Raw genomic sequence first — 13,931 nt, 5'->3', positions numbered from 1 at the left:
CAAATTCTGAGACACATCTCAAACCTTTCCTTGAAGATTTGATGGCATTTTGTGACTTAGCATTTGAAAGTAATATTTTTGATATGAAGTAGAAATTGTGCTTTGTGGTTATGGTGTACTCAGTTTTCTTTGTTAGTTATAGGAACATCCCAGGGTTACTTATTTTGCAAAAGAAAAAAAAGACAAAACAAATATGTTGTTGAGATAGGGTAATCGGGTGATTTTTGTCAGTCGTGTTACAATTCAACAGTTTTTCTTTGATGAAATTGATAAGCCAGAGTATATTTATACATATGATGTGGAGCAAGGAAGGAGATAGCTTCAGACAGTTGTCTCAGAAGTTAATGTTTTCCATGACCCAAGTATCTTGGCTCCATTAAAAAAAAAAAAAAAAAAAAGAGAGAAGAAAGAAGAAAAAGCAGAAATGTACCTTTCAAAAACTGCTGCTATTAAAAAAAACCCAAAAACTAAAGAGGAGGGGTGCTGGGGGAGAAGTCTTGACACCAGAAGCCCTGTCACAGCAGCAGAGTTTCTCTCGGATGCCTGGAAAAAGTCTTATACTTCTGGGATGCTTTCCAAAATATTTTCAATGACCATTGCCACAGGCGTGAACTTCTTAATGCATTTTGCAGTAATCTCCACACCAGTGAAACTGATTGCTGTCTGAAAGCTTTTAATGATAACAAGCAAGTAGAGCAGCATAAATGCCATGAGCTAATTTGTGTGTGTGCATTATGTTGCATGTTTAGGAGTCCTGCAGAGACAGATGCATTGCCTCAGGAAAACCCTGCTTAATGTTTTTTACAGAATTATGTAATTGCAGATTTATCATTTTACATCTTGCAGGAAAGATCTTTTTTCTGCATATACAAAGGCTGTGGGGTCTCTGGAGATAATTCAGTTGGTACCCAGGGCAAGGTCTCTGGTGGCTTCCTGAGTTTGAGCTTTTCTAGGGTTCACTTTATAGAAGCTGAAATAGATAAAAAGACAAAGGAGTTTTAGGAAACGCTTTTCCAGCAGACAGAAAGGTACCTAATCAAAGGTGCATCTACTTCAGTTGCCTACCATGGAATTTCAGGAGGCTTATAAATGAAAGATTCTCTTTTTATCTTCAAGTTAAGGGCATTGGGGAAGCTGAAAATACAGTGCAACTTCCTGGTTTTTTTTCCATATTATCTTAGTATTCCTAATGCAAGATATCATTAGAACTAGAGAGGTTCATACACCCAGACCATCACCTTTCCAAGACTGAAATCTGAGCTACACTTCAATTCAAAGAGAAGAGTGTTCAAGCATTATGTTTTTTCTGTAAATAAAAAAAAAAGTATGTATACACATATATATAAAAAAACACAGTGTTTTTCTATACACACACGTGTGTGTGATAATGAAATTTTTTAATGCAGATTGCCAACTGAGAAGCCTGATCTAACAGACCCTGCTCCTTCATCCTGCACTACTGCTCCCACAAACCACTGTGGTTGTTGGATGGTCTGCAGAGGTGAGGAGTGAAAAACAAAAACTTGAGCACCAGCAGAGAAAAACAAGCTGTCCTAAGCAGACTTCACAACAAGGGATAAAAAGGTCAGAGGATCCATTTATCCCCCTCTACCTTTGGACCAGTCACTTGGCATATCCAGCAGAATTTTTCCAGAGTGTCACTGGCTCATCAGTCGGGGCTTTCTCTCAGTTTTAAATGCCAACATCAGTTCAGAGGAATTGCTGGCTTCTTTCCCAGACAAGATTTCCCAAATTCAAAATGACCTTTCAAGATCCTAACTAATAGGAGCTAAACAGAGATTTCCTCTTCATCAGGCCCTTTCTCAGATTGATCCTTTTACTGACAGCACAGAGCAGTGAAAGACCAGCCCTTCACTTGTGATAATAAACACCTCTTTTGGAGAGGGGCAAACTTAACATTGAATTTGTTATATACTCCAGAAACTATTCCCCTTGCATTTGATGCACTGATTATGTAAAGGCAGAGGGGAGTACCAGTGGAATTACTAGATTTCCTTTTTTAATATTATTTTTTATTTAAGACAGCTATTCAGACTCTGCAATGGGATGCCTAGACAGCCCCCCTCATTACTGAGGGAAATGGGGGAAAGATGTGCAGGCAGCAGCCCCATAGAATTAGCCAGCCACAGCAGGTTTGTCAGCTTGGCTGCTCAGCACAGCTCTCCCAAAGGATTCTGTGCCCATCCTCTCTTCCAGGCAAGGAGAAGGAGGAATCTGGGGCTGCCTGACTCTGAGCAGGGGGGTTGTGATGTTCTCCTCTGGGATGTGCTGTTGGAATTCAAACTGCAGCTTCAGCTCCCTGAAAACCTGTCCTGCAAAATAAAGATGTAGAGACACCCTATCCTCATGTCCTTCTGGGAAGTCTTGAAATGTGGCAGGATAGAAAACTGCTTTCAAGGAAGAACCAGTGACCATTTCTTATTGAAGTATTTCAAATGTAGAGTTGCAAACTCTTGTGTTTCTATTCCTGAAAAAATTTGGGCAAAAGAAAAGTGCAGAAACAAATACAATGCTGGTTCTTACGAGAGAAAACCACTGTAGAAATGAGTGACACTCTGTAAAATGAACGATTAGGCCAGTCTAAGGACTGATTTACCATTAGCATCATTTAGTCCCATAACTGAATTCTAAAGGAACACCAGAGATATAACAAGGCTCTTAAATTATTTTAATAATGCGTTGTGGAAAAAAATGCCAAAAGATTGAGAAAAAATTGCAATTGCCAGAAGTATGCATAACTGCCTGAAAAAAAGTAGTACAAATGTAAAATATAGAAAGATAATAACTGAAATCTGAAATAGCTTGGTTCTATCATGAGATCTTTCTTTCAGCTACAGTTTCAGGTTTGACATTTTCAGCTTTGATTTTTATAAGAAACTCAATATTTTGACCATGGTGAATATAGATAAAGCCTTGTAAGAAGGAATATAAGAACTGATATTTGTGCTCTGGTCATTTAACAGCCCAGCTGATCAGCCTGGGCCCTTGTCACATTTTTGTCATGGGATTTTCAATTTGGAGTTGACTCTAGAATACTGGAGGGGAGAAGTGCATAGATGGAAGAAACATGTTCTCATCTGCAACTTATTAAGTATTCTTTTGCAGTGCTTTTCATAAAAATGTTAAAATATTTAGGTACGCATTGTTTTTCTGGTAAAGCAGCTCCTTCTTCATTTTATAGATGTGTTAGAATTGTTTTCTACATCTGTGCCCAGGAGCATGCTCAGGCCCGAATCCCACACTGCTAAGTATTCTGTAATAAAATAACTTGCTTCATTTTTCTTCAGAATGTTGCAGTAGCATCTGAGAATCTCATGCTTCATTTTTCAAAGTATGCTTTAAAGCCAAGTGTGGTGAAGCAGAGACCATTGTGAAGATGTTGTGTGGCTTTGTCAACTGAGAGAGAAATATAAACTGAAAAAGAAACACAGGAAAATTCTCTTGGGTGTATTTAAAGTCAGAATATGGTAAACTCTTGGATATTGATTTGAATACTATAAAGGTTTCTATGAGGCATCTTAATAGTTTTCACTTTCATCAGATGCCACAGTGTAGGCTGTTGGCACTGGCAGCCAGAGTTCTGAGGTGTAAACAAGGCTGAGCCTTTCCTTTTTGGGAGTACACAGGCACAGACCACCAGCAGTTCCTTACACTTCAGTTATTTCTCTTCTTTAATAAGGATCACTCTGGCTCAGCAGGTTCACAAGCCACTGCTTCTCGTGTCTCTGTAGAATGTGTAAACTGCTCTGGCCATATAAAATAGTACAGTACTGTACAATATCTTTGTTTTGGGACTGTTTTCTGCCTCTGCTGCTTAACTGCTTTGTCAAGTAGTTGTTTGGCTTGAGAGCCCTGATTGAAGGATATTTAATGATGCCCTGCCATCACTGGCTCTGGCAGAAAGAAGGTTGAGCATGATGCCTGTGAGTCAGGTAACTATTATTCCTGAGTATGAATGCAGAAACAAATCCAGAGAGCAGTACAGGGTCGGTCTGGAAATCTAGTCCAGAGGCAGAAATGGTAAGTTTTTTATCTGCTGTTCCCAGCTTTATTTCAAAGCTGTTCGTCCTCAGTTTATGATGTTAAAGCAGTTTACTATTTTGTCTAATCAATGCGTAATACTTGTTAATGCCTCATACTAATGGCAGAGGCATTTTGTGGATATCTACATTTGCTCTCGGTGCAAAGTAAATACTCCAGAGATTTGTGCTCTCAGCTGATGCAGAGAATGATTCCTGCTGTAAACCAGCCTTTGTCCAACTTTTCCAGTTTGGCCTGTGCTTCCACCTGGGAGCTTGATTTCTTTGAGCTTGAGGTCTCCACATAGGCAGGTTTTGGTTGGTGTCATGACCCTCCATTTCAAAGCTGGTGTTCTATAAGGCATTGGGAAGTGGTGGGCAAACCAGCTCAATTCTCTTGAGGTAGCTGAAAGTGCAATTGGGCCAATGCTTGACTCCATCCTGCATTTCAGAACCTGAGCACTGTGTGCTTGAACTGTGCTGCATAAACTGGAATTCTGTTCTCTTGTGGAAAAGAGCCTGTGCTGCTGCTATGCCTTAGCCAGCCTGAAGTGACAGAAGAGCCACCTTTGATAGCTGGAAGAAGCTGAAGTCACTTAACCATCTCTGTCTTTGAAGCAAGGGAGTTCTGTTCCTCTTATCATCCAGTTTGCTGGCGACGTGTCCAAGGTTTCTTTTGCTGTTTTGACTGAGCCTGAAAGTTCCAAAAGCACAGAACGCTTTCTGAAGTGGTTCCTGCCCCTGGCTGAAAATGCAGTGGAGTTCATTAGCCTGGAAGTGCTGGCTGAGACCCTGCTGGGGGGAAGGGGAGCTGCTGTTGTATTGTTTGTATCCCTTGTGCCATTTTGGACTTGAGCAGTATTTATTTTTAGTCCATTTAAACAGTGCAGAAGGAAGGGGCAGTTGTAATATGGCATATTTACATCATGCTGTCAGTTCCTGGCAGCTCCCTTGCCTGTCGGAGAACAGAGCTGGTCCATTAAGGATGTGAGTGCTACTTATGCCCACGAGTGGTGAAACATCGTCTCCAGGCTGGGAAGGCCTCCCCAGGCCAGCAGGTTTGTTTGTTTTTCTAAGGTGGAGCATGGGGAATTTTTTTCATGTCACAGGCCCAGGAATGGGCCATTCTACCTCCCACTTTTTCCTTCTTCTACTCTGCTCTGGAAAAAGAGAGGCGAAGTCTCTACGTGTGATCAGCATGTGCTGGTTTTTCCCCTCATGTCACGCTGAAGTTCTCTGCCCCTTTATAAAAATAAAAATCTATAAATAAAAAAGAACAAATGCTGAGGGGGACAAACTGGACCCACAGTTATGTGCATGTAGTCACTCGTCAAAGTGTGCCTAGCCCCATTCCTCCCAGGCTTCATGCATTCCCTGTTTCTTATGCTGTCAGCTTCTCAGGATGGGAAACATGCACAAACAGTCCTGGCCGCAGCTTTTTTTGCCCTACCATAACATAATATTAATTGACCTTAGGCTGAAATGTTGGGCTCATCTGCAGTTCAATTAGCTCGTTCTCCATTTCTGTATATTTTCTCCCGCTTTGGAGGGAAAAAAATTTGCAGTGAGTTTTGGTGACACACTTTAATGTCACAATAATACTTTTCTCCTGGAATCAAGCAGTATTTAGCTCTGATCTCTCCTGTGTGACTCTGTTTGCCTCAAGCACAGGCACCCTGTGATTTCCCTTTCTTGGAAACTGCCCTGTCTCAGCATGTGGGTAGGAGGCCATGTAAATAAATACCAACCACTTCTTAGCCTTCAGTAGGCATTTCCTTTTTCCTGGTGGCGCAGAAGAAACACTTTCTCACAGTTTGGCATCAAACATTTATATAACTTTCCCTCTTGTGGAATTTTTGTTTAGACAATCAGATTCTTGGTATGGTTTTTTCATCAGTTTCTATTTTTATTCCTCTGTGGTTGCTTGATTTGTCAGTAAATAACGTCTGTCAGAAGAAACACCTCATCAGAAACATCTTAAATTTTCAGTAATTGAATAGTAAATCATGATAAGTCTATTCTGTAATACTGAAACATAAGTTTAAAAAACTTAAACTTACCTTGTAGTTTTTTTCTTAGCTATGTTGGAATATATCTGCCCAAAGGAAACATTTCTTCCCAAAAGATTTTTTAATATATATAACCTGCCTTAAGTTTTTGAAATAGAATACAAAATATCTTATATTGCCTTGCAGTCCCCCTTTCAGCTGAAAAAGAAAATATTTGCTCTTGATACAAGGTTTAATATATGCTAGAATATTTTTCAAGTGTGTCCCTTTGTCATGGCAGCAGAGCTAATACACTGTTATCCTTTTATGTAATATACTAGTGAGGACATAAATTTATAATAGCAAAAGAGGTCATATGAATACAAATCAGTATTTGTATAGTTGTTTGGCTTGAGTGTTCCATAATAAATTACCATGATACTAGAGGATAGGTACTTCTAATTTCCACACATAAATGTTTACAAAATCTTTAATGTTATTTACCATTATTTTTTAATTGATAAATTATGAATTTACATGGCTTAATTTGTCTCAGTGATAATTCTCACAGAGTGGATGGTAGTATACAGTCCCTCCTGGGAGATCCCCAAGGCTTCAGACCGTACGGATTCTGGAAGCAGAATATAGCTCTGAGCTGTGATAAACAGCTACAGAGTGGCACAGAACTAGACTCCTTCATGGGAGCAGATGTTACATGAGGGAGTGAAGAATATACCACTGTATCTTCTTTTGTAAGGAATCATTTCTAGGGTGGTTAAGATAGAGGCAGCTTCAACAGCCATCAGATACTTTTTATGTAATATACAGAATTTGATAACCTTTGTATTCAACAACAAGAGAAACTGTGCTTTTCCAGAAGGGCTTTTGAAATCTGCTTTTTCCTCTCCTGAGGCCTGCTAGGAGGCTGTCTAGGAAAGTGAACCTTTGTTGGCCATGTCGTGGTATTTTTATAGTTTCACTCTTAGGGCCTTTCTCATCCAGCTTAGTTTTGCAATCTGCTGAAGCTCAGCCAAGATGAATTGCATCTGCCCTCACAGAGCACACGTTCAGCCCAGCCAGGACATCTTCCAGTTCTGTGCACTGAGAGTTGCTTGGTGTATTCTGGGAAACACTCACAAAGACTGAGTCCTAGTTTGGTTTGTCCATTTATCCTGTTTTCTGGCATACAATAAACTGTTGTCCCATGCATATTTCTTCCTGAGCCAACCCCCAGGAGTGATGTCCCAGCCCAGAATACTTCAGGAAATGCAGTGGTGCTGGACTTCAGAGCTGGTACTGGTGCTGGCTGGGCAGAGACCAGTCAGCCTTGCTTCATGCTGCCTGATAAGGGACTCTAAATGAATTTAATCTCTCCAACTTTGGTGATTTATTGAAGTTCTGTAGGGGTAGTCAAAGTCATGGAAACCCATTTATATCCACTGGGAGAATTCCAGGGCATAAAGGCTCTCTGCACTCCATTGCTGCCATAGTGGCACCAGCCTTAACAGTACCTTAATGGCTTTTAGAAGCTGTTAAACTGTGCTGTGTTAATAACCTGTGAGCAGTGCTGTCATGATGTGCAAGCCCAGAATGAGAGCTTTGAGGATGGCCTCTTGTCTTTGGATCCTTCTATTTAACATCAGGTGTGTTTGCAAAGCAAACTGGAGAGGTTAGCTTCAGTTTATCCATCAGGGCAAGCACTTAAAGAAGTTTAACACAATTGAAAATAGCTAATAATCTCAGGGTTCTTTTTGTTCTGACATAATAAATTACCTTGGGAGTATTGCTAATTCTTAATTGGAAGTGAAGGAAGAAACTTGGAAAAAGGTGAAATTGCAGTGATTGTGCTGTAAATGAGGGTTGTGGTGAAATTGCAAAGGACTTCACCACAGCAAGAGTGAATAACTCATTCCTATTTGGAGAAATAAACTGGTTAGATTAGGGTCTGATTTTGTTTGTACATGGTATTATTTTGATTGATTTGTATGGGTTTTGTATTTTTTCACTGGCAGAATGAAAGTTTATGTGTGGGTTTACTGAATGCCATGCTTAAATAATTAATAATAGCAACAAAGTAGAGATTAATTTATGCCACCAGTTATTTCACTTGCTGTGCACACATAGAAGAGTTCTTTTTTGATCAGACACTTTTATTTTAGTGAAGTCTGACCCTTGCCTTTTTAGAATTCAGAGGAATGAAAAATAACAAATGTAGATGTTTATGTGTTTGAGGTGAATTTTTTTTATTAGGAAATGTTTTTAAAAGGTCAGTGAAAAACAGAACTGAAACTGAGGTTTTATTTCTCTTGCAGGTAGGTCTATGAAAGATAAGCAGACATTTAAATTTGGGTATTTCCTTATGATAACAAATGTACCAGGGTCATTACCAACTCAACAGATCTTGCTGACATCAGGCTTCTTCTCACACAGTGTTGTTTTAATCTTTTTTTTCCCCTAGGAAAAAGAGAAGAAATACATGCTGCCTTTGGACAACTTGAAAGTGCGAGATGTTGAAAAGAGTTTCATGTCCAGCAAACACATCTTTGCATTGTTTAACACAGAGCAGAGGTAAGAAAATGTGCTATTCTGCAGATACTTATATCAAATGGTATCTAGCTGAGCATTTTAATAACTGTGAGTGCACTTCTGCTGTTTCTACCAATTTAAGTACACAAGGTCGTGATATTCTTGATTTATCTGCTGCTTTGCTGTTGCATAACCATGGGATGAGAGGTTGGTGTCCTCCAGACCACTCGTGGGGTGAAACAGCTCCATGATGAGTCAGCCAGTCCTTCCTTATGGCTGAATAATCATCTCCTGATCCTATTTTTGTTTTATTTGGCAGTCACCTAGGCTTACCAAAACATTCATGACTTCTGTACCTTGTGACCAGATTCAACTTGTGTAAATCACGAAAGTGTCATTGCTTTTCACTTTCTCCAGTGGAAAATCTTGCCTGTCAGTAATCTTGGGACTCATTTGATTGTTTGTTTGGGTTTAAACACTGTTGAATGGAGAAAAATTAGATTCCTCTACTTCTTTAATTAATAAAATTTTTACCTTTTAGTTTTTGCCCCACACTTTTCCTCTCAGACTCTTCGCTGTTTTAAGTAGTGCGGGTGCTCTATGGAAGCTACTCCTGATGCACAGCCAGCTTAGTTTCCTTAAATGTTACAAAAGACATAAAAGTGATGTGTAATTTTTATTTTTTTTACCTGAGGAGGAGAGTTGCATTTGTAGCTGTCTCAGGGGAATTGCATTTTAGCAGATAAGGGACAATTTCTGTAAGTTTTTTTTCAGGCAAATGTAGCATAGATCAATATCCCTGTTTCCCTTTTCTGCTAAATTCCTTCACACCTGATTCTCCCTCACCTCACTAAAGCTTGGCATTACCTTCCGATACTCAAGATGATGAGGGCTGGATGTGGCTCTCTGCAGAGGCAGCTGTCTTTGCTCCCAGTCTGGCCAGAATCTTAGAAGCAAGGAGTGCCTCTCCCTCCTGCAAAGCAGAAGCACAGCACAGGATTTCTGGGCTGTCCAGTTTCTGCTGACCCCAGAAATGTGAGGACACAATGTTGGTCTCAGTCTGAACTAGCTCAGAAAGGCTCTGCCTGTGTCTGCAAGGGCTGCCAGGAGATGCCCTTTGAAAGCATGTCACACACATACTAGCTGGGAGTAACATTTCAAATGCTTGACCACTTGTGTTTCTGGAGCACAGAAAAAAGCTTTGAAAAGCTTTTCATGTTCTTGAAAACATAAATGATCTTCGGATGCTGGAAATGAATGGAATTTGATTATTCTTGCTGTAGATATGTGTGGATCCATCAAGAAAGGTAACTTTGTCCTGGTGGCTTGATAGCAACTGTACATAATAGGTTACTTCCATGAGATATTTGTTAATTTAACTCATTGTTTCTCCTTTGGTTCAACTAACAGCTTTGAATATTATCATAATCATAAATATTAATCATTGAACTGCTGTGAAAATGCAAGAGAAGCATTTTCCATTGGCAAGTTTGGGATTTATTTAGGTGCTATATAGCTGGACATTGACATTTTCCCTTGATCTTCATCCATACTAGACATCAAGGATTTCAAAATCAGATGTCTAAAATGTTTGCCATGTCTGTAATAGCCCTGCCTCTTTGGGCTCCAAGTAGACCCTGCAACCTCTGCAAGCTGCTCTAAAAACATCCTTACACCCACATGGGCATGTTAAGACATGACAGCACAGCAGTAAGACCACAAAATACCTTTGCCTTGGGAGAGGCAGATCATGGAGTCAGTCTTGCAGCTTTAGGGGAGGCAGAAGTTGTTTTTGAAGAAATATTTATTGAATTCTAATCAAAACAGCAGTTTCTCTGTTACTGTAAACCAGCTGATTTTTGATATTTCTAAAAATCTGCCTCCTGGCACAAATTGTTCAAAACAAGATTAGTATCACTTTCCACTGAATCCTGAATTCATAGATGTGTCAACAAAAACAGGAATATTGGTTCTCGAGTAGAGTGATCTGGCTGGGAGTCTATCCCCTATCCCACATTCTTAAGGAAACTGAAAGAGGGACTTGATAAAGATACATTGAAATAAGAATTCTTATTGTTGTTTTTCTTTGTGGTAATCTGTTGAATCCTGGTTTCTGGTGTGTGTGTGAGTATGTCTTGCTTTTCAAAGATCGTGTAAAAATTAACTTAGTCTCTGGTTGGCTTTTTTTTTTTTTTTTTTTGTTGGGGGGTGGTGGAGTTGTTGTTCTTTTTAATTAAAAAAACCTTAGCAACTGAGAAAGAAATTCAGCTTCGAAGTCTGCCTACTGAGGGTTCTGCTTATGGAACCATTTTGCTATTTAAGATGTAGATCGTTAAAGAACAAAGAAAAAATCATCTGTTCCAGCTTCCATGATAACATGGAGACTATTCCGTATCTCTTTTTCCCTCTCCCCGTAATCTGCAGCATGTTTTTCCTTGACTATGAAATCTTTCTTAATGTTCAATTAAATTATTTTCATTTTCAAGCAAAAACCCTTAAGGAGAAGAATTTTAATAAGCTTGCTCTCTTTTTCATTCCCAGCCCCTCACTGCATAGGTATTTGCTCCAGCCATATGTTTCTGATACTGTACATTTCAATAGTTTCCTGGATTATGCACTGCATTTTTTCCATTTATGAAAACCTTTCCAGCTCTGAAATATAGTTACCAGGAAAATACTCATTTCACTGCATAGCAGGAAAAACCATCTTGAGTTAGCTGAGACTGGGGGATAGACGGAGAAGGAAACTAACAGTATCTGTCATTTTGATTTACTGCAGAAGTCAACAGTTCTCTGACAGGAATCAAATGTGACTTGGTAATGTAGAGTAAATGGAGACTGTGACGATTGATTTCACAGTGAAGATAAATTCTCATGAAATGAACATAATTGTGTGTTTATGAAAAGGCTGTGTTGTGAAATAATTAAATTATTTTCATGTTACTTTCTAATTAAATCTTAAAAAAAACCCCAAAAAATAAAAACCAAAGAAACAAAAAAAGGTGAGAGTGGGAAAAAGAAAACTTTGCCTGAAATAGTTACAGTATTACTTAACAGGGAGGTTAGGTTTGTTTTTCTGCAAAGTAAGTAATACATTTAAAGTTTTTGAGTGGGCCATCTACTTAATTTATAGACACTATGGATAACCTCTGCAATGGACTCCTCTAGTTTCCTTACCTTAGGAGTACTAGATATTAAAACAAAGTAAATTGAAGTGAGTGCCCTGTGATTCCTGGATCAGTTTTGTCCGTGTCCATCTGCACGAGCCTGGCTTTAGTAACTGAAGTTGAGCTGGGGGTTCAGGCAATGTGTGTCTAACCTAAAGCTGTCAAGTGAGTGCTGTTTGTGTTAACCATCTTCTCCACAGGAAACTCGTGGCAAGTCTGGTTTTTTTTAGACTGAAAAAAGAGATAAAATATATTGAGTATTTTAAAATTATGCTATAGGAGAAGAACGAATGTTTGCAGTACTGCTGTAGAGCTTACTGTGAATCTGTGTAGATGTAGCCACTGACTTTCTAGGCAGAGCTGAGAATGGAGAAGAGAGGATTTTGTCATCATCTCAGCTCACATGCAGTAGATTAATTTGTCATGTTCTCATTGCTGAGTGGCTGAGACTGTTGTTCAGAGCTCAAGAACAAAAAAACCAAATTCTGTCCATCACAGAAAGTTTACTGTCCTTACAGGATTTAATTCCAAATACTTGACTTATTCTTCACGTATTTCTTGTAAAAATTATTCACTTCTTAGTGCTTTTTCTGTTACCCAAGTACTGGGTATTTTGGACAAGAACTGTAGTCTTAAATGTGCCTCCCTTAAGGATCTGTGCAAGTCCTACCTCTCCATCTCCCCTGAGAAGGGCAAGCAGTCTTTAGTTCTCATGATCTTCTCCTGTTGATCCACATGGTGCTATTTTGACAGATTTTCTGTTGTTCTGAAGTAATCTCTTTACAATTACACTACTGCACTCTTTGCAGTAGTGTAGTTATACTTTTTTCCTGATTTACTGGTCAATAAATTGTTGTATTACAGTATTACAACTCCATTTACATGCAACTTCTCTTTTAATTAAAGAAATGTTGCTGAGTAAAAAAAACTGTCTTCATTTGCTAGAAGCAGAGAACAAGTTTCTTTCCACCTCTTCTCCAGCTCTGGAGAGATGAATTCTCTTTTATAGGAGTAGGGATTCTACTAGGTATAGATTTTGGAGGTTATAAATGGAAGTAGGCTAAAGTGTTTCTTAAGTCGGTGAATTTTCAAGCCTTCCCTACTAATAGTGGGAGTAGTAACCACAGAGTGAGGAAGGGTTATCTGGTGGAGAGTCCCTGATCAGCAGCCTTCCTCTGCTCCTCTTCAGACTCATTCCTTTCTTTGGAACCAAAAGAGCAGAACCAATGTGTGAAATTCTCCCTTCCTTGCAGAGGAAGAGGCCATCAGTTCTCTGTGTCTTTTCCTTCCCAATCAGTGATGCCTTGTGAAGGCTGACCTAGAACAAGAGTAGACAGAGTTAAAGAATAAATTAGGGATTTATTAAAGGGCCTCAGTGGATCCATCTTGGGCAGCACAAGAGCCCAGCCAGGGCTGCACCCAAGATGAACCAAAATGGTCACAAAATGGACAACCGGTCACAGGATCTCTCACTTTTATAAGTTCTGGTCCATTTGCATATTGGAGTTCATTGTCCAATTCCAGCTTTAGCCCGTGAAGTCCCATCCTGCTTGTTTTTCTCTCTCCAGCCCACGTTGTTTGTGCTCTTGGACCTGAGATTTGGATCATTTGTCCTTGGTCCCCAGCTAGAGCAGGAATTGTTTTGTCTCCCTGCTCCGTGCAGAGAGCTCACCATCCCCTAATGTGAAGCCCAGACCCACATGCTAAAGCATCACAGAATCTGAAAAATAGAAAAGCTAAAAGCTGAGGCATCACCAGGACCCAGATGAAACTGAGTAATGGTGTTGCTTTCCTCACCTCTACGGTTCTGTGTGATACGGGGGTGTGAGAAGCAAGTGCAAAGCACAGAACTGTTCCTTTTGCTTTCACAAGAATGGGTTCCTGAGAGCAAAATGGCCCTCAGTAGTCATGAAGCAGTGGGACAGAATCTGCCATCCCTGCTCCAGAGCTGCCTGTCTGTAAAAACAGATCTTTAATCTGACAGACAGATTAATGTCCAGACGAGAGCGAGCAAAAGGCCATTTTGAGGGCATACAATAGGACTGAAAATAGAACTGCCAGATGAGGAATTGTAGTTACTGACTCCTGAGTACACTCTGTCTGTCAGGAATCATATTGCACGGGGAGTTGTGGTGTCTGGTAGGACCCAGGAAATGACACAGTGTCTACTCAGTGAGAGGTGTCACTGCCTGTTTTGGATGGATGTTGTT

General features: G+C 39.8%; 1 protein-coding gene across 5 annotated transcripts in view; it reads left to right on the top strand.

Annotated features, from left to right (window-relative positions):
* The window catches only part of DNM3 (dynamin 3), a 169,226-nt gene that overhangs the window by 93,915 nt on the left and 61,380 nt on the right, over positions 1 to 13,931 (top strand). For all 5 annotated transcript variants that reach the window (XM_021545820.2, XM_021545819.2, XM_077785251.1 and 2 more), the window contains one exon: positions 8,487 to 8,596. In XM_021545820.2, coding sequence (XP_021401495.1) covers positions 8,487 to 8,596 — 110 coding nt within the window. The remainder of the gene's footprint in view (positions 1 to 8,486; positions 8,597 to 13,931) is intronic.

This window comes from Lonchura striata, chromosome 9 (genome assembly GCF_046129695.1).
Source record: "Lonchura striata isolate bLonStr1 chromosome 9, bLonStr1.mat, whole genome shotgun sequence".
Classification (NCBI taxonomy): Eukaryota; Metazoa; Chordata; class Aves; order Passeriformes; family Estrildidae; genus Lonchura; species Lonchura striata.
This window is presented reverse-complemented; position numbering and strand designations above follow the sequence as displayed.